Raw genomic sequence first — 20,778 nt, 5'->3', positions numbered from 1 at the left:
TCAACAAAACAATTGAAAGCTTTTATTGTGATACCTCAAGTAGATACAATATAGTGAAACAACAAATGATGTACAGTATTGCTAGGACAAAACAGCAACACAGCCATGTCACCTGTAAAAGAAAGCATTGTAAAGAGTTTAAGAAACAATGAGGCACAACTCAACTGCCATTTTTGACTCCTGCTTTAGGCCTTAAACCGTTTGTAACAGTCCTTTTAAGAGAAACCTCTGAAGTGTCTGTTCCTTTTGCAGTGTTTATACTGCTGGTTGGCTTAACATGAGTCTAAATGAAGTACAATAAAGTGTCCAAAAGTTAAACAATTTGACAGCTTCTTCCACTTATCTCCATTGTCAAAGAATGGAGATGTGAGAAATTTAGTCTGTGACTCCCTAGGCCACTGATGCTGCCATCGGACTGCTGCGATGAGCATGCAGAAAAATCTCTTTACGAGCATTACTCAGAGGGAGGCCTCAAGTCCGCCAAAAACAGGACTTGGCATCAACAAACTCTTGCACTACCTTGATAGACCAATAAGAAATACGGATGACCATTTGGTTTATGGGTGTACCGATGACCTTGTCAGCACCTCTGAGACCAGATTTTAATTTAAAGAAATTTCATAAATTGTATTTCCTCTCCTCTCCCACAGATTCCTAAAGGCTACAGAAGCAGGCGGGGCACGCCACTCAGGTTGACAGTTATATTAGGCCTTGCTAGGGGGAAACTAGACTGAATTGTAACAAACTTCATTAATACAGTTTGCCATTGTATAGTTTACAGCGAATGAGGGGAAATGGCCCTTTTTTGCTGGTAGATAAAATTTAATTACTAGATTGCTAAGAGTACACAGCAATAGTGTACTCTTAGCTGACGTGTCAGCAAGCCCTCACTAATTCTGCAGCTTATTTCACAGCAAGTCTGCAATTAACAGAATTGTAAAAGATGGCAGCATTGTCTTTTATTAATCAAAAAGGTGGTTAGAGCGACCGGCCAAAGAGTAATTCGACTGTCTGGAAGTAGACTTAGTTCTGGAATACCACTGTTACATCCATTCTTTTGGACCAAGACAGAGAATGTGTGGTCAGATTACCAGAGTCACATAAAATTATGATTAATTACTTTAGGACAGGTGTGGCTTTAGAGGTTCAGAGGAAGAAAGCTTTCAATACATGTACATTTCTGCTAGCAAATTCCTATGCATCCCAATGAACATTTCTTCTAAGCCAGCTCATAGTCAGTTCATTTGGTCCAAGAAAGAGCCAGCAAGAAACAAAGGTTCACAAAAGCTTTTTGTTACAGTTGTAAAAAACAAAATACAAAATAAATGTTAAGACCAACAATAAAAATAACCAGTACAAGTAACAAAAGTGCTCAAGTTGGAGGGGAAGTAAACTTGCCCAGAGCAAACACATACAAACTTTAAATATAATCTTTAATATATTACAAAAATTGGTTAGAGGGAAAATGCTTTAGTAAAATTTTTTTTCAAGTAAGTTTGTTTTTCTTTCAAATGACTGCTGGAGGGTTCAGTGACCAGACTGACCTCTTCACATCAGACAGCAGCCATCGCTATCTGGATTCTACTTTCACCAAAACCAACAAGAATTCTCTACATCTTTACAAGGGGAAAAAATAATCATTGACACTGCCAAGCAACACAAGAAGAAAATTCACCTATTCCCTCAATAGAATGAGCCTAAAGAACTGTTACATGGCAGCATGAAATTGCAATTCTGTATTAGTTCTACTCCTTCTAAGCATCCACTCTTAAAAGACCAAAAAGAATATTGCTTTGTTTGGTTCTCTTAAAAGCCATAAACATCACATATAGATCATTAACTCTTCATGCCAGCAGTCTGAAGCTCTATGCGCTAAGCACTTGATGAAGTCCCAACCTTTGGCATCAAAGTTAATTAAGGTTTTGGTGAAAATGTCCAGTTTAAAATACAAACAATGCACTGAAGAAAGAGGTTGAATTTCTAAGTAAGAATCAGACTGTTACAGACAGCATTAACTAAGAGAGAGCCAAACCCCCAATTTTATAGAGAAAAGTATTTAATACTTTACATAGTTTCTTTAATTTCAACTCTCTACTGAAAAGCAGCTATTACTTTTGTCTTCAGTCCAGTGTACTTCTTCAACAAGCCTGTAGTCAGGAAATATGAAAAGCCAAAAGATACACAAACTTTACATAAACGTTTTCACAAGTGTTAACATTACAACTGGACTTTGAAGCCAGCACAAACTTTTGTTGATAGAAGTTTCAGTGCCTTTTTTTTGTCAGCAACATACATTACAATGGAGGAAAATAAATCTCAAGAATTCCAGGTCAAAAAGATCAGAAGACAGGCAACACCAAAGCCCATCTTGCATCAATGACATTGTTAAAAACAAGACTTTGAAGCTTGATCTTATTTGTGAACATAAAGTGTAAGCCACAAAAATCCAGATTGAACACAACTGTACCACCTCAGGTCTCTGGACTGAAACCCAACAGCTTTAACCACTTCTCTAATTTTTACATATTTAATTCATACGTATAGATCATTACAACATCTGGAATGCAGTTTAGCCAGCCTGCATCAGAGAATGCTTACACGTGGGAGAACTCGTCTCACTCCTAAGAGACTGGAAAGCTGGTTTTAAAGATCTGTATTGCCCCTACCCATTGGCATATTTTTTTATGCATGACAAAATTTCTAAAGTGCAGTAGAATTCAGAAAGCCTATTGGAGATTCACAAAAACATAACAGCAGCAATGGCACCTATGACTAACCTTTGTAGGTGCCATGATATTAGAATTGTTTTTGAAAGAAAATGATTTTGCATTGCAAGGCTTTCATACTGTTCAGTTATAGTACTGATGTAGTGTTAAGGATTTTTTTTCCCAAGCATCTTGTTCTCAAGCATTAAATGGATTAAGATACAAAAGGTCTTCAGAAACTGTTTAATTTGAAAATAAAGTTAGCAAATTTTTGTAGAGCATTTCGTTCAAAGATGCTGAGAATGTGCATGCACAAATACCAACAGCTAACATTGTACATACACCTTTTAAATGATTCTCTCGTTAACTCATTCCAGTTAAGAAATAGTGGGAGATCAAAAGAGAAGGTAAGTTTCATATAAATTTTTGTTATAAAAATGTATTTGGGGATGATTTAGCCAGCAAACCAATAAACCCCTTCCCCCCCACCCTCAAATTTTAAAAACTATCTTGTTATTTTATGAAAAACTTAGTCAAACTTCCCTTCCCTCTTATTACCCCTCCTTTTTCTATGTGTACTATATTAATTTTCATCTCATAGGCTCTGACCGTTTCTCACAAAAATAAATATTTTTGTTCAAATGTAGCAGAAGCAGAATACCTCAGCAAGTTTCCTTAATATCAACCTCTTTGTCCAGTGCATTAGGACTATACAGTTACATGGAACCAGCCATAAAACTTCACTGATGCACAAGTCCCTGTTACTGGCAAAAGGTACAGTACCAAAACTTTTTTTTTTTGAATACACCAACTAATTATTTTATTTTTTTTTCCAAAATAGAAGATGTATATATTTTTCTGTCTTTTTATCTTGCAAGCTATACTTTTATAAATTTATTATCCTGGAAAATCCTTAGGGGATGTGTTGGTCTTAATTGAACATATTCTATAGCATTATTAATTTAAAATTCTTCACGGGTATTTCATTACGGTATCAAGCCTCTAGCATAACTCGTCCTAAAAACTTAAGATCTGCTAATTTCAGTCAGTACAATTGAAATATTTTTAAACTGAGCACTGTACCTTTAACCAAATTCACTTACAAGATGTACACAGGTTGTGGTACACTCAAATTTAAAAAAGAGAATTTAAGAACTACAATACTGCATCCCCTTCACTGCCAAATACATCAGAAATTGCTACATATAAGAAAGCACCCCATCCCATACATTCTTTCAGACTGCTCAGATATAGAACTTATACAGGATTGGAGTGTGGGTGTTTAGGCAAGAAGCATGCACAGCGGAAGGTAGCATTAAAGGCATAGGTCAGAGATAGATGCTAACCAGTAAAATCCATTTTCAATTAGTGAACTGTTTCTCTAGTTTGAGAGAGTTTAGAAAAAGGTCATCCAAAATGTTCCAAAACAACTGTTCACACAATAATACACATACAAAAAGAGGGAACTTACACAAGGAGAAAAGGCAAACATGGCCTGAAATAGCCACTTACACTACACTACTCATTTGTGAGGTTTCAGAGTTCAGTGATATTCTCAGGGCCACTCTAGCCAAGCTCTTCCTTTACTTTGCGTTAGTCTTTGTAAAGCATGTTCCACAGAGTATTGTCCAAACAGAAGGAAAAGGGTTATGATTCACTCCCAGCCATTGTCTTTTATCATGTGGGCAAGTTCAATGATAAATTTTCCTTCTTTGTATTTCTGACTGCTCTCGAAAGCATGTTCCTAGAAGAGAAAAATCAAGAAATAAGTTGGGGAAGTAAAGTATTTTAAACATCAACCTTACATTGAAATGACAAATTAGAGGCATTAACATTTGTATTTTTTAAGTTGTTCGTGTTCTGTGTGTATTCTCTCTTTCCTGGGTGAGCTACAAGTTTTCTAATGGATGACGATTTTGGTCTCTGAATTGCCTATATGTAGTCCACAATACGAAACAAAATCATAAATGCATTAAATATAGGATTCACTTAAATATTTTTTGTAACTATCCCAGACAGTCTTTAGAGTGCCTAACAACATACATGTACAGCATTTAAAGGAAGAGCCACATTGTTTTTTTTTTGAAAACCAGCATTAAAATTGATACACTCCTGATTCAAGGTCTAATATCAGATTTTTTTATGTACTACAATGCAGTTGCTGGGGCCAAACCACTAAAGAAATTCTGATCTCAGTTTTTCTTGCTCTTCTTTTGTATTTATTTCTAGACATAACTGTATGTCTTAAAGTCACAATGTGAGTGACTTTAAGCACTAATAGCACACCAGAAAATATATCGAATCAACAAAAATCCTACATATACCACTGAGAATATAAATGTTAATCACACAGCACAGTTGCAAGCATTACACACAACCATGCAAGTGCACAGACTACTTTTCAAACATCAGAATCTACTTCACAGTAGTAGTAAGCAGTGAAAATATGCTCAGTACCATTCATCATAGTTTTTTGCTATATGAAACAATTTTTGAAACCAAGAAAATTAAGACCCGTTTTGTGAATTCCTTACATCTGGTTTAGTGTACATGGTTGGTAACGTCAGAAAAAGATACTACAAAAGTATTAGCTATAATAGCATCTATGTTTCATGCTAACTTTGTTGTCTTCAAAATAAAGTTATTAACTGCTACAATGCTCCAACAGATACAAGAAAGCAAAACAACATTACTGCCTGATGTATGCCAAAGCACTAGAGCTAACACCAACTAAACCATCACTACCACTGGGCCTACTCAAATAGCTGTACTTCAGCCTATAAACATTTATCAAAAATGTAAGTATATTGCTTACATATTTCCATCCAAGAGTGGTTTTACAGTTTTCACAATAGATATCTGCCACAGCATGTAAACCTGTCAGAAGAACTCTCTCCTCTGCTGGACCACAGCCCACATTTACCCTGGGGGATGGGGAAGAGAGAGAGAAATGACTCAACAATTAACTGCATGAGACTGCTTTCTTTCTTACCTGCCACCGACCTTTACTCCAGAACACAAAAAAATAATAATTTAAAAAATCAAATATAGGTGCCGAACTTATACACCGCAGTAAAAGTAACTTATTTAGTTACACTTAGCTGAAGGATGAAAGAAAAAAGGGGGATTCTTTTTGTTTTTCAAGTTATTAAGACTACACATCACACTGTTGGTTATGCCCACTGGCTCCCACCACCAAAGACACACTAAGTAGTTAAACTTTCAGGGAACAGAACACTAAGCAGTAACTGGAAGCCTCTTCAGTTTTGGGCTTTTCTTCAAAAACAATTTGTGACCTCTACATGTTCGTACCAGTACATCAGCACCAACAGCTGAATTTAGAACCAACTCCAAAATAGCAATAGGGAAAAAGCCTCGTAAACATTTCTTTGCTACAGAGCAGACTAAGCCATGATGAACAAACAGCAAGATAAAAACAAATTATCCCATGAAGTACTGCATCAAAATATTTTCTTCATGAATAAGAATCTATGCAGAAAAGATCAGGCAAGGTTAAACAATGTTTTTGATGGTGTTACAGAAGGACAAAATGTTGCCATTTTTGCTCTTTTATTACCAGTTTCTTAGTACTGCAATTACACTGGAAATCCCAAGTCTTCATTGGGCAACTACATATAAAATGAATCTCAAGGATCTGCAATCAAATCCTTTGCAGTTATAGTTCCCTTATCCTGGTCTAAAATAGACCAAGACACTTAACTTCATTTCTTTTTCCAAAAATGCTGCAACACAATCAACTGCTGTAAAAATAAAGACAAAAATTCAATCTTGTGTATAAGCTTAAAATACATCCATTAGCAAATTCAAAGAACGAGCCTTATATTATGGCAAGGGGGTGCCTAAAACTGCAAAATTGCAAAAGGATCTTTTGCATCTAGCAGGATCACAATATTCAAGGTCACTTAAGATATTCTGAGGATACTGGTACACTACCATGTAAATTTATCTAACTATCACATGGAAAAATTCTCTTTTAGACTACAGCAAGGTTGTCTAAAGCAAACTTACAGTCGTGAAATGCTTTGACTTCTGTAATATCTCGGAGTGGCAACTTTTGCTCAAGATAGTTAGCATTACATACAGAAGAGGAATTTTTCATTAACACCCTCCCCTAAACTTTGAGCTATTAGCAGAATTATTTAAAGTATAGTAAACTAATATCTGTGTGTAGGTACTTAAAAAAAATCATCTCAGTGGCTCTTTAATAACTATTGCTGGTGAGTAAAAACACTGCTAAAAGAAGAGTTCAAAGTGCCTTACATAGATTTCTAGTGAATTCTGCTTACAGAGCATACCAAAAAATTACACTCTTAGGTAGTGTGCAAAACTGTAGTAAGATACTTACACAGAATTAAAGAGGTAGGCTCGTCCCTGGCTTCCCTGGAAGGACTGCATTTCAAAAAAAAAAAAAAAGAAAGAAAATATTGCACTTATTAAAAAAAACGACAACAAAAAACAGTTAAATAATGGTGCATCAACAAGTATATAAACTTAATACAATAAATTATTTAGAACAAGTTACAATAAGTCAAACATTTATATAAATTCTTTCTTTATTGTAAAGCCTCTTCTGCACCCAAATTTTCACCTCCTTCAGATTTTAGCAACTGTCTTAGGTATTGTTCAAAATGAGGCCCACAAGGCAAACAAAGCATGCTCATAACTTGTCTCTCTCCAACATACCAATTCTCATGTTCCTAGATATCCTTTATACTAAGTAAAATAGTCTGCTCTTAACTCAAAAGGTATTATTTCGAACTCCTTTCTTCTCTCCTGCTACACCCAAAAGACGATTTGTTTCATTTTGTCATTTGATGTAGACCAATACAATTCTGGATCACGCATAAAACCTGAACTCTCTATTCAGGAAACACATGAAAAATGTATAAGCTTTGCTTTATATTAATAAACTGTTCCTCACCAACTGTTATCACCATGTGCTTTTATTTCTCTCACATTCCTGATAGACTGTGGACAAAAGATGACTGAAAACATTCTTGCTTGGGTCTAAGTTGATGTGTTACTTCAGAGCAGTAGCACATTTTGAAGTAAAATCCCTAATTAACCACACTTACCAAGGGTTGGGTTGGTTTGAAGAGCTGTTTCAGTGCATGTGAACTACATCTTTGTTCCTCTGCACCAAACTAAACCAGCAGCTCTTCTACTGTGCACTCTGCAAATGCTAATAATAAAGATACAGAGGCTGGCACCCATTACCAGATAGCCCTGAGCTACAAGCATGCCTGCAGAACTTGCAAGCAGACTAGACGCAAGCATAGGTAAAACATTCAAATCTTACGTAACACATCACTGTTTTATCTGTTGATTTGTTCCTTCTGTATTAAATTACTCGATAATTTAGACATAGCAATAATTTCCCAAAGAATATCACACTAGAGATTTTCTTTCTTTCTGCAGTACTGAGCTCCATTGAAAAGATCTCTAAACCTTCCTTATTTTTTCCCCCACAATTTTCCTTACCTAACCTACTTTCAGTGAAACTTAGTCGTTTTTTGCACATTTGTTCTCAAATATTTTAAGAATCCTTTAAGTTCTAGTATTGAAGATCAAAGACCAACTTTTCTGAAAGCTGCATTAGATCAACATGGAAGAGTTTTGCAAAGAAAATCTCAGCTTGAATATTTTTGAATACTTTCTTTGGAATGGTTTTACTAACATTAGGCATGAAAACAGGCCGAAGGCCCTTGCTGCAATGGATGCCTCTTCTGACATGTATTTATAGTTATATAATCAGAAGTCACTTGATGCCAAAACAGATATTGTGCCAACCTAATGATTAGCAATGGAACATCAATACCAGTAATACAGAATCACAGAATCATTAAGGTTGGAAAAGACCTTCAAGATATCTGGTCCAACCATCACCCTACTACCAATGTCAACCATGTCCCCAAGCACCACATCCAAGCTTTCCTTGAACACCCCCAGGGACGGTGACTCCACCACTTCCCTGGGCAACCCGTCCCAGTGCCTGACTGCTCTTTCTGAAAAGAAATGTCTCCTCATTTCCAACCTGGACCTCCCCTGGCACAACTTGCGGCCATTCCCTCTGGTCCTATCACTAGTTACTTGTGAGAAGAGGCCAACCCCCAGCTCCCCACAGCTTTCTTTCGGGTAGCTGTAGAGGGCAATGAGGTCAGCCCTGAGCCTCCTCTTTCCAGACTAAACACCCCCAATGCCCTCAGCTGCACCTCATGGGCCTTGTGTTCCAGACCTAATATATTAACTACTTAGACCAGTTCGCAAAAAAAGCATAAAATGAAAGCATGAATCTAAATGAACACTTTTCAATGAGCAATAACCGGATTATATACAGCACCAAAGAATTTTGAAATAAATCCACAACTCTGGACTTCTGTGCACAGCACTAGTGGCAATGTAGTTGTATACAGTGCTTAGCTACTCATAAAATCTCACCTTAATATGAGAAGTTCTACTGGGCAGCCGATAGTGTTAACATTTACATTTTATTTTAGCAACCATTTAAATAATTAATAAATGGGGATTTTAAGTTGGAAAATTGAATTGTTTTATTTCATCTGTGACAAAAGAAGTACACTCTCCATTACCCAGAACTGCAAGTCTTATTTTTAACAAAGTGAGGAAAAAAGAAGGTTATGTAGTAGTAAAAGCTAAAACTTCAAATACTAATGACACTGAGAGGAGAGACTCAGTTGAGTACAGTCTGAACAGCTCTGAGAGAAAGCAATCCTTGCACCTCCCCTAAAAAAAAAATAAATAAATAAACAAACAAGCACCACTAGTTCATTTCTCCTGAGAAACTTCAGACTAACTTCTGTTAGCAGTGGTTGATTCATTCGATACAATCTTTCTCACCTGCAAACATGTTTAGAGGCTAAATTCAGTATTTACATGTCATAGAATGAGTGCTTTGTTGCCCAGCTGGGAAGGGTGAGCTCCTCCACATTTACACCACTCACAGATAACTTGAGAGCAACCTGTGACAACTTGCACTGCTGTGCTCTGCAATACAGAATTTGCATCTTGTCATTTCAGTGACATTTTCCCTTAGAATCAGTGTCAGACCACATCAACGTGTCACTGTGCAGTCGAGTCTGCAATACATCCATGCACAACTTTTATACGCAGGACTGAAGTAAAAGCACTGCAAGGATATCAATCCTTCAATTCCCGGGCTTTTGACTTGCCTAACGAACTTCTTAACTTGTCAGAGCTTGGCTGCCATACTTCCTTGCTTACACGAATAGCTAAAGAGTTTGTTTTTCCAAAAAACTGTACTCAAAACCCACAACAAGGTATACATCTGTCGCATACCCATTGTCTTGACCAGGGAGTGTTGATTAACACATAGGGCACCCATCTACTAACAGGTATAAAAAGGTTTATTATCAGAGTTGTATTTCCTGATGCATCCTATTAGCAGGACTAAAGGGAGAAAAACTCACTATGGCACTTGAACTGCTTGCTAAGCTTGTAACTTGGCTATAAACAGAGTATTTTGCATAACCAGACAAAAAATTAATACTGAACAAACATTTGGTTGTACCTGCACTGAGTTTCTCACACCCTGCGCTGCATGATTCAGTTATACTGATATGAATTTTAAGAGACTGACAGGTTAAACGCCTTGTGCGTCAACTCTTCCACGGAAACGAAAGAGCAGAGCATGTTAAATGGCAGGGACTAACAGGCATAACTGTTCAAACCAGTCTCCAGGCAAACTGCTCCTCTGCAGAATAAACATCACCTGTGCAAATGCAAACCTTTACTTCATAAGATTTGTTCAGCACTTCCCAGACTGCTAGCACTACACAGAAATCATAACTAAACCAGAATATTCTATTACAACCATCTGAGTCTGAAATGTATCTTACCCACTAGAGGAATTAGAAGATAGTGACCAAGCATTAGCAAGTGTGACCAAGTGTCATCAGTAATGACTCAGAGCAAATGGAATTTTTAATTAGGAGCTGAGCAATTTACCAGTTCAACCAAAATTCTGTTAAAACAAACTTGCTTTAAGTCTGCTTTCTGATGGTCCTCAATTAATAACCTTGTATTGATTTATGAGTTAACTTCTTCCCTAGAAAACTGACATCTCTGACTGACTGCCTAGTTCTACAGGCAGCAGATCTGTAAGACCCATAACTATTTCTCAGTCCAGCTCAGCTGGAATCATCTAGAATATCTGATATCATAACCAAAATTGTTTAAATGTGCCTAGGAATTAAACTAAGGTGAACTATAACAGTAGTTTGGTATTATTATAATTTCAAGTCATCTGACAGAACTCTATTATCAATAAATATTATAGTAAAGAAGCTTTAGCAATGTTTCACTTGCACACTAGCACATACTCACAGAATTAGATATGAACTATGTTTCTAAGTTAAACAGTAATTAGCTCTAATACCAGGATTAGCTGTTTTACCCAAGAGAAAAGGAAGTACCAGTTAAACAGAACACGTATTTACTGCTCTAAGGCATACCTAAGAGCATGGGTGGGGGAAGGGAAGCTACTGAAGGGCTGAACATGTAATTAAATATTCCTCACAGGCAGGATTAATTAGATGCTCCACAGAAAACATCTAGAGAAACTACTAACTTAGCATGTATTAAAGGTATGGCAGGCATTAGCACAAGCCAATTAGAATGGCATTATCAGTACCTTCCTTAAGGACAACTTACAAGCGACTCCTAACACTGAAAAGGAGTTTTAAAGAACAGCAATGAAAGAAGTCCATAGGGGTCTTGTTTGTTTGTTTCATTTGCTCATTTCCTGTCATCTGGTAGAGTTCTCCTTACAAGGGAAGATGGATCAACCTCAGTTAGTATTATGAGCATACATGCAATTCAGAGAAATATTGCTCAGTAATGGAGAAGACAGTACCTCTTAGAGGTGGGATTCTTAAGGTAAACCAGAAATATGTAAGTGCTCTGATGTCTGAAATTATCTTCTCAGCACCATGCACCAGAGACTGTAATGATCTCTTGCCTCTTCAAAATTTGCAAAATAAAGTCAGAAAACAACTCAGCATAAGCTACAGATGAAAATTTTTTTTAGGAAAAAAAAAAGTTTCATTTGCTATTTCTCTCACATCTAATTCTGTAATACAGCAAACAAGAGACAATGCTGTTCAGGTGCTTACCAGGCAAGTCCTGGATGATGGATTCCATTACAATTCAGTATTAAAAAAAAAGTTTTAAAAACATATTTCCATTTAATTATTTAATGATTTTAATAGAGTTATGGAATTCAGTATGTAGACAGCAACCTTAAGAAAATCCACTCCAAAAACTGCATTCCCAAAGATTTGGCAAATGATAATTTCAGAACTGAAGGCTTTGTCAGGCAAGTTATCCAGAGTTATACTGCATCTTGAATTTATTTCAGAAATAACTATGTCAAAACACCTGTAGAGCAGAACACTTCCCTTGCGCACTCTCCAGCTCTTTTAAGCTCTTGGATCTATTCTTAGGCATTTTCCAAAGACTACTTTTCTTCCAAAAAAATAGATATTTTATTCTGTCTTTTGATAAAAGTAAAGAGCTTCTTATAGAAAAAAATATCACCTGAATATTTGAGAAATTAGAACCATTTTGAGACGTTTCAGCAGGGAACAAAAACAGCCTCCAAGCACATGACAGGCCCAACTATCTTTCCAATTACTCCTTACATCATATACAGAGAGATTACCAAATTGAATCAAGCTAAGAGCAGCACATTCACTTAAAGACAATAAACCCTTAAAAAAAAATCCTCTTGAACTCATCAATTAAACAACAGCAGAGACAAAAACAGAGATTGTTAAACAAGGCTGAAGTTGTTTTGGTATCTACTGAAGCTGAAGACTTTTCCTTCTTATCAGTAACACCACAGCAGACATACCCAATGAATGACTTGGAGAACTGAAATCAATCACTAAGATTGTTGTTTGTTTGTTTGCTTTTTACCCAGGAGGTAAAGATTTCTCAGTGAAGTCAATGACAGCTACATACATACATATACACCTTTATGCAGAAATTACTCTTGAAAATATTGACCCATGTAGCCTTGTCTTTGACTTCATATGACTTGTTCCACCTCTGGGCTAGATATGGTTTGCAATGAATGGGATGGAAGAAAGTGACAGTATTTATATAGGCATCCATATAAAGTAATCCAGACTTTCTTCCATTGCCAGCATTAAGACATATAATAAGTCAACAGTCTTTCACAGAGGTCAACCTTGAGTAACAAAGTATTATCCATTGCAATTTATCTATAGGTTCTAAGGTCCCTACTAGGTATTTGTATCTCTTCAAAATTTGTTGGATCCTGTCTGAATTTTGAAATTATTGCAACTTAGCAGATACAAGCCCTTCTCAAGTGTTTTAGAACCTACATTCAAGTAACATGTTGCCTCCTAGAAAGATTAACTACTGCTGCTAGCCACTGTGCGTTCTCTACCATTTACAAACAAATCGCAAAAAAAGACTCTGAAAAAATACATTTTAGAATTGCTTTAAAAGCAGCATACATTTATCATTTTAGAGGCCACACAAGTAGCAACCTCTTCCAGACTTCAGAGCCTGCTAGAAGCTCTCCCTTAAAACTTACGTTTTTGGGTTTGTTTTTAATTTTTTTTTTCTTTTTCTGTGATATTTAAGTATCTCAACTCCAAGAAGTGCCTCTTACAGCATCAATTTTGCCTTCCTCCTTACTGAGGTCTGTGGTTGCTGGCTGATACAGAGGCTACCTCTCCTGTGTTTGGGTACAGTCGTAACAGGATACAAGTCTAAAAAACATTAATTTACTTCTTTTTTATAAAAGAAAAGCTGTATGTCCTTCCTTGACCTCAGAATCTCCTCCCATGTAGAGATAGAGATTAACATATTCCTTGTAATAACCTAAAGAAAAACTCAATGTTTACCATTCACTCTAAAGACTTCGCTAAAGGAGCAAAAGAAAAAAACCAAAACTTCGCATACTTATGTCAAAGATGTAAATAAGTAGTGTCTAATAGGCACTTACATCCACTTATTTGTTCTGTTATTACACAATCCTCCAAACCAGCATTTTCCCAGGGTGACAGAGGTTATAAGTTATGACAGCTGCTGTGTGTGCACATGTATTTAGCTGCACAGACTACTGTTTTTCAACACCTCTGCCAGTGACCACTTCCTGGTTTGGGACTCCTGTTTTCAGCCAGCCTTCCCCTTTCCCAAGTTCCCCCCTTAGACACAGAAGGCAGAAGGTTATGGAATAGAAAATACCTACAAGTGTATGCCCTAATCACTATCTATGTGGCTTCCAACAGATAGCCCTTTCATAAAAGCAGAGAAAAATGAAACTACAGATTAATTCACTTATACAGGTACCACATTTTTTTTACTGTCTTAGTAGTTTGCCTTTTTACTTCTAAGCTACTGCTAATGCTCTTGGTTGCCATTTTACCATCAGCAAGGGCACAATAAAATAGACCTTCATGATTAACTTTAAGGCAAGAAGAACCTGCTGCTCAGAAGAGAAATCAAATGGAAAAGGTGAATTGTGTATGCTGCCATCCTTGTCAGACATTTGACATCAACAGCTCTCAGAAGGAAGAGAATTGCAAATTTGTACTGAAGTCTGGTATTTTGAAGCAGAGAATCAAAGGGACCATTGACAGAAATACACAGTGCTCTCTGCCTTTCCATGACAGACCAACACCACTCATGCCATAGCACAGCTTGTTTTCTCATCTTGAAGTTGAAAACACTTTGGTAACAGGTATAACAAATGTTTATACTCTAAAGCACATTTGAGACCGTGTTGTAGCTGCTTTAATTTAAGCATGAACCATGCATTTTGGCTTTTTTTCCCCTAGCCATGCAGAAAAAAGAAAGCAGGAAACAACCACGACAGAGTGGTTATAGCTAGATAACAAGTAGTGTTTGCTTGTATTTGCTGCAGAACAGCTGTGACAGTAGGGTTCTGGAGTAAGACTACCTAGTAAGGATTTTGGAAAAACAGCAGGAATCCGTAGCTAAAAACTATTTACTGAAAGTTTCCCAGAGCTTCAGCTTCAAGCTAGACTCTTGAAGTGAGACAGGGAAGAAAGAAAATCAGGTTGAATAGTCCAATTCTCTGCTCCATCAATAAACCCACAACAGCACAGGAACACAGTATAGCAAATAAGCAGAAGATTCGCACCTCCTTCTTCCCCAGACCATTTCAAAATACGATCTAGGGGGCAATAACAGAGTCAATGCTCTTTTAAATCCAAAGGAGCAAAACATTGGAGAAGTGTTCTAGGGTTTTCAATATTTGACTGCTCGTCAGCATAAGCATAAATCAGGTTTAAGAACTCAAAAGCACAATTTTCATTTAATTTTAGATTGTGTACAATTAATGTGTTATAGTTTAGGCTGCTTTAAGTGTTTTTGCTGCAGCTGGGTAGTCAATATGGTAAACAGTACTCCATAGATGGTTAGTATAAATTGCTACCATGTATCAGTAAGAGCACTTCAAGGAATATACAGTTTAGGATCTGTTAGGTCTTCTTACTGTTCCAAGAGGAATTTCTATGCATTCTCTAGCATAATTCTTACATTTATTTTCCAGGTTAACCTGTGTTTTCTTTTAAAAGAAATCCATTTTTGTGTCTTCCCCACCTCCTCCTTGTATATCACTAGTTAATTTTATTATTCAACTTTTCTTTACTACTTCACATTTGTTTCTATCAGAAGAACTTATTGAAAGTAGGAAAGGATGCAAATTAACTTCACAGGAAGGTGGTTTTTTTTCAAACCTATTTTCCAAATAAAAGTACAGTAGATCAGAATAGCTTTTATTTTACAAACATACAAAATAGATACCTGACATTTAATGTATTTCTCAGTCTCACAGAGAAAATATGGACAAGAAATCTTAAATCCACAGAATGTAGGCCAGCTGTCAAATAAGCATATTATCAACATACAAATACAGGAATTTGTAAGTCCTCACTGAAAGTTACGATTAAGATAGGATTAAGTTAAAATCCATATCTAAAACCCCTTCCAACCTAATTAGAAGCAAATTACAATATTTGCATTTACTAGATTTTTATAAAAATAATTTCAAACATTTAAGTATAATATGAGCATGTGATTTACTTCAATATTACTTCCAACATTCTTCTGAGCAAAACTCCCAAGACGTCAGAGAAGAGCAGCCTTACAATTGCCACAGTGCTAACTGTGGCACTTTTGTCAGCATACAAAAAAATTTAAGTCCACTGAAAGAACAGCTTCCTTCAGGTATGTGTGCTTAGGTTGCATTTCCTCAATGAATTTCTCTCTCAAGAGATACAGCTAGTGGAGTTCATTCTTTCTGTATACACCTACAACCCGAAGTTCAAGAAATATGTAATCCCTTCCTACTGGTTTTTGGCCCAGGACACATGGTAAATGAAGCTGTGTAGACTGCTTGTAGTTTACAATCAAATGATGCCAAGATGATCCCTTTTACTCAAACTCTAAGTCAAGATGGAAACAATTCAAATGCATTCATATTACTATCTGCATGTTCCTCTTGTTTTTTGATGACCTTAAAAAGAAACAAGTACATGTACAATCACTATGGAGAAGACAAGGAACTTTCTTCCATTTATTACAAGTCAAAACAAGTCTTCCCTCATATCATTTTAGATATGCCCCATACATGCACTAAGTTGAGGGAAACAGTTGCTTAGGGGAATAAAGCAAAGGCAGAAGAATAAGCAAGCAATACAGAATAGCCAAAAAACAATCACCAATTTTACTGAGTCAAAAAATGTTTCTTGGTATCTAGATAAAGATTTAAATGGTTGGAAAAAAATGTATTGAGAAAGCACAGTATTTTCTCATAGCCCTTTAAAGGATAAGTGAGCAAGCATACTTCCCCTCCACTCAAAGAAAACCTCAGTTAAGTGGCAGCTTTCTCACCCTCATCTCTTCAGCACTCAAGAGCACCTTAGTGCTGTTGCTGAAAGCACAAGCAGACAGCAACAGAAAAACCACTAAAGGCACTAAGAACTTTTATTCAGCAGAATAGCTAATATATAAGGAACTTTGTATTAAAGAGGTTTGAAAAGCAGCTGTTCTCCACCACCACACCATTAAGAGCAAATTCCTCAGGAACTTATTCTGAAGCAAAGAATTAACCCGTTTGCTAAGTATTTACCCCAAACTTCAAGTTTTACCATGCATTTCACACAACACAAATCTGTTTCTTTCAGCAACAGGTAAGGATAGGCCTAGCCTGTTTCAGTGATCCACACATCCTCTACATTTAGACAGAACCATTTTGAACATCTCAGATGTATCACATTCTTTAGGGACTGGTACACAGGAAAGGAAAGTGCATTTACAGATTCTGTAACATCAGTGAAAAACTCTGGAAACAGCCATTTTTGTGACTTTAAATCAAGTAGTCAAAAATAACCTTTACATGGAATAACCATAACTAGAGTAATTCCCACCCTCCGAGATGTATGTTTTCTTTCTCCTTAGCAGATTTTGAGATATGGAATCTCACAAATAATACCTACCAGACAATAGATGGAGTTTGCAAACATGGGAACTATTAGATCAGTCTCTATGCCACACTTAATAGTTTTCAGAATGTATCTAGTCCTAATTATGCAATGCCTATGACCCAAGAACGAACCCAGGAAAGATGCTTTGAAGTATGCATTGGATTTGCATCCCTTATCTACTGGGAGCAGCGATGCAATGATAACCATTTTGGTTGAGAAATAATTCATGAGGTCTCTAAACAAACCACTTGCCTTGGAGATCAATTCATCATGATTGGCTAGATGGGCTCTGCAGTGGATACAGCTGTAGGTTCGGTGACAGTTCGGCAGGTAAGCCTGGAACGTTTTTGATTTTGTCATTTTTACCATCTCTGCTGGTGGCTCCTCACTCAGCTCAGGGCTGGCACTTGAAGAATTACAACTTTGCTGAACTCGCTGACAAAAGAAACACTGGAATATGCAAGCAAAAGCCGTTGTTGTTCTGGAGTGTGTGTGGCACTTTCCACACAAATGACAGAAGAGAAACAGTCACAACCTGTAGGTGAAAAGAACAGAAAAATTAACAGCTTTACAAGGCCACAATAAACTTGTTATTCAACCTTAAACACAAAATGAGGTGTTATATAGAGCAAGTGTCTGTCTGTACTATGGTACGCTTGTTTCCGTAAAGCCCCTCAAGTTCCATGTGACATAGCAACAAGCAGTTTGATCTACTTGATCATGTTTCTAATGAAGGCAGAGATTCAAATGTTTCTCCTTGAAAATCACTGTCAACAATGTATCAGGTATACTCTATGAAATGCATGCAGAAGTTACAGCAGAAAGGCAGGGGACTAGAGAATTATTTCTTTGACATTCCAGTGGTCAGCTCCAATACAATACACGACGAAGCATCTTAGAAGATATTTGCTATGACCAACAATAAACATACAGCAGGTATTTACACCGCAGCTTTCAGCTATATCATATCTGGCTTTGAGTCGAATACCAAGTAAGATGCTGCCACCTTTGCTAGAGAGGCTGTGTATCCTCCTCTTTCCAGCTCAGAAGAATTATGCCTTTAGGCAAAAACCTTTTGACTACTGTCCTGATCAAAGCTAATTAGATACTTCCTTACTCTACCCAAATAATTTTAATGTATGCTGCTGAAATCAGTCAGATAACAAATGCTAAGTTCTGCACAGGGAATACACAACTGCTTTAATCCCCAGGCTGCCTACCCTACTTGCGTAAACAGAAGGCCAGACCTTCCTGCTATGCTGGAAAGCAAGCTTTTGTTTCCCTAAAAATTGCAGTCTAAATATTCAGAGCGACATTTATTGATCTGCCAAAGGCCATCAGCTACCACACTGCGTGTCAGGCTAATGAGCAATCCAAACACGAACACTGCACAGCCACTTATGTCATCAGCCATCAGGTGACAGACGGAGTAGGTCAATAGCACAAGCACAGAAACGAGAGCCAATAGAAAGAATTTACACTATCTTGATCCAGCTATTCAAACAAGCACGCAAAATACTTATTGCAGTTGTAAACTGTGTGCAGTGCAGCAGTTAACCACTACTCTAGCAGTAGGACACTAGTAACACAAACAAAGATAATGAAAGCCACATAAATTAAGAGTTGTTTATAGGAAATAGTCATTGTGCTTCTAACAAAGTCTAGAGAAAGCAATCTGTACAGCAAGCTGCACAGAAGAGGACCATAGCGAGATCTGATGGGTTTTTTGTTTGAATCTCTAACTTGTCATAGTAGAAGTGGAAGGAACTCGAAAACTGAAGGACTTGCCACAAAAGAATTGTTACTAATCTTACAATCAGTCTGTCTGTACAGGCAGAGGTAAGCCACATAAACACGACATGGAGCAGAGCATGTGCAGCCCTAGAAGTAAAGCAGCAACAGGAACTAGCTGCCGAGCACAGCACGTATCTACAAGCCCGAAAGGCTTTTCCAAGTCACTGGAAAGAAAAATACAGGTTTTACATCGTATGTTTGAAATATTAACCATATCAGCACGAAGAGCCAAACTTCTTGAAATGACTGCATTAGTAATTATTGCATTACCTTGGGAAGATACATATCTAATTAGGATTGTGAGGGAAGAACAAATTCAGAAAACAGCTGGCTTTTGTAGAACACCTCGCTATTAGGCTGCATTTATTACGGGGAATAAATACGGGGAATAAATAAATGCGGGAGAAAGAGAAGAGGTGCAGAAATGCAACCCTGGAAGCCAGGCACACAGAGCTCCCCCCCTCAGCCCCCTGCCTGCAGCAAGCGGCGCACTCGGGGCCGGGGCGTGCAGCAGCGGCCGGACCCGCGCCCGCCGCCCGGGAGGGGGGGTGGGGGGGGAGGGGGCAGCGCCGTGACGTCACGCAGGGGGCGTGCCCGGCGGTGACAGGGGGCGGGGCATCCCAGCAGGGGGCGTGCCCGGCCCCGCCCCGCGCGGCTCCCGGATGTGTAAACAAACACCCAGCGTGCCGGGGGGGCGGCGCGGGGCAGGCCGCGGGCAGCCGGGCTCCCCCCGCGGGGCGGCACCGCGCCGCCTGCAGGAGCCCCCGGAGCCCTTCGCGCCGCCGCTCGCTGCCCCCGGACGGGGCCCGGCTGCCGGAGCCCCCGGGGAAAGGCAGCGGCAGGGCCAGGCGCTGCTGTTCGCAGCCTGGGGGGGGGGCAGGGAGCTCTCCCTCCCCTCCGTGCCCAGCGGCTCCAGGAGGCTCCGTGCCCGGCAGGGAGCTGCCCGCGGGCACCCCCGGCCCCGCCGCGCCCCCCCCCCCGTTATGTAAGGGGCCGCCCCCCGCCCCGCACCGGGCGGGCTGCAGGCAGGCAGCGCTGCCGTCACTTCCAGGCGCTATAAATAGCGGCCGAGCCCTCCTCCTCCTCCTCCTCCTCCTCCTCCAGAGGACTTGCCCCGGCAGCCCCCCCTCCCCTCCCCTCGCCTCCCCTCCGGCCCCACGCACACACAGGAAACCGCGGCCCCAGTGCCGGGGGCGCCGCGCGGGGCCGTTAAAAATAAATAAATTAATTAAATAATATTAAAAAAAAAAAAAAAGAGGGAGAGGGGCCGGCTGCCCGCCCGCTCCGGGTACTCACCGCTGCGCCCTGCCGGCTCCGCTCCCCAGCCGGGCCCGCGAGCAGCAGCCCCGGGCCCCTTCCCTCAGGCGGGGTGGCGGTGCGGCCGGTGTGAGGGGGGGGTCAGCACCGTCCAGCGGGCACCGAACGGGCACCGACCGACAAAGCGGGGCGGCTGCGTGCGCGCCGGGGGAACCGGGGGGGCATCAGCGGGGCCGGGAGCCGGGCGCGGGTCTCCTCGCCTGAGGGCCGAGGCCCGGCCGAGGCATGGTGCCGGGGGCCCCGCCGCGCTGCGCGCCCGCCGCCGCCTTTGTTGTGTTTCCCCGGGCCCGGGGGCGCAGCGGCCGTTAAACGCGCTCCCACCGCCGCCGCCAGCCAATCACCGCGCGCGCGCGCCCGCCCTCGCGCCCGCCCCGCCCCCTGATTGGCGGGGAGGGGAGCGCGGAGCCCCGCCCCCC

General features: G+C 39.5%; 1 protein-coding gene across 1 annotated transcript; it reads right to left on the bottom strand.

Annotated features, from left to right (window-relative positions):
• YPEL1 (yippee like 1) lies at positions 1-20,637 on the bottom strand. Its single transcript, XM_027469634.3, has 5 exons — positions 20,342-20,637; positions 17,504-17,786; positions 7,072-7,115; positions 5,521-5,629; positions 1-4,449 (listed from the first exon to the last, which is right to left on the bottom strand). The coding sequence occupies exons 2-5, from the start codon at positions 17,618-17,620 to the stop codon at positions 4,360-4,362; spliced, it is 360 nt and encodes a 119-aa protein (XP_027325435.1). The 5' UTR covers positions 17,621-17,786; positions 20,342-20,637; the 3' UTR covers positions 1-4,359.
• Positions 20,638-20,778: the final 141 nt, after the last annotated feature.

Source organism: Anas platyrhynchos, chromosome 16 (assembly GCF_047663525.1).
Source record: "Anas platyrhynchos isolate ZD024472 breed Pekin duck chromosome 16, IASCAAS_PekinDuck_T2T, whole genome shotgun sequence".
Taxonomy (NCBI): Eukaryota; Metazoa; Chordata; class Aves; order Anseriformes; family Anatidae; genus Anas; species Anas platyrhynchos.
This window is presented reverse-complemented; position numbering and strand designations above follow the sequence as displayed.

What these genes read in the sequence shown, in the direction of transcription:
- YPEL1 (XM_027469634.3), bottom strand. Translation starts at nt 17,620, where the DNA reads ATGGTAAAAATGACAAAATCAAAAACGTTCCAGGCTTACCTGCCGAAC. An exon ending in GCCTACCTCTTTAATTCTGT is followed by an intron (nt 5,630 to 7,071) that starts GTAAGTATCTTA and finishes CCCATCCCCCAG; the next exon opens with GGTAAATGTGGGCTGTGGTC. An exon ending in CCACTCTTGGATGGAAATAT is followed by an intron (nt 4,450 to 5,520) that starts GTAAGCAATATA and finishes TTTCTCTTCTAG; the next exon opens with GAACATGCTTTCGAGAGCAG.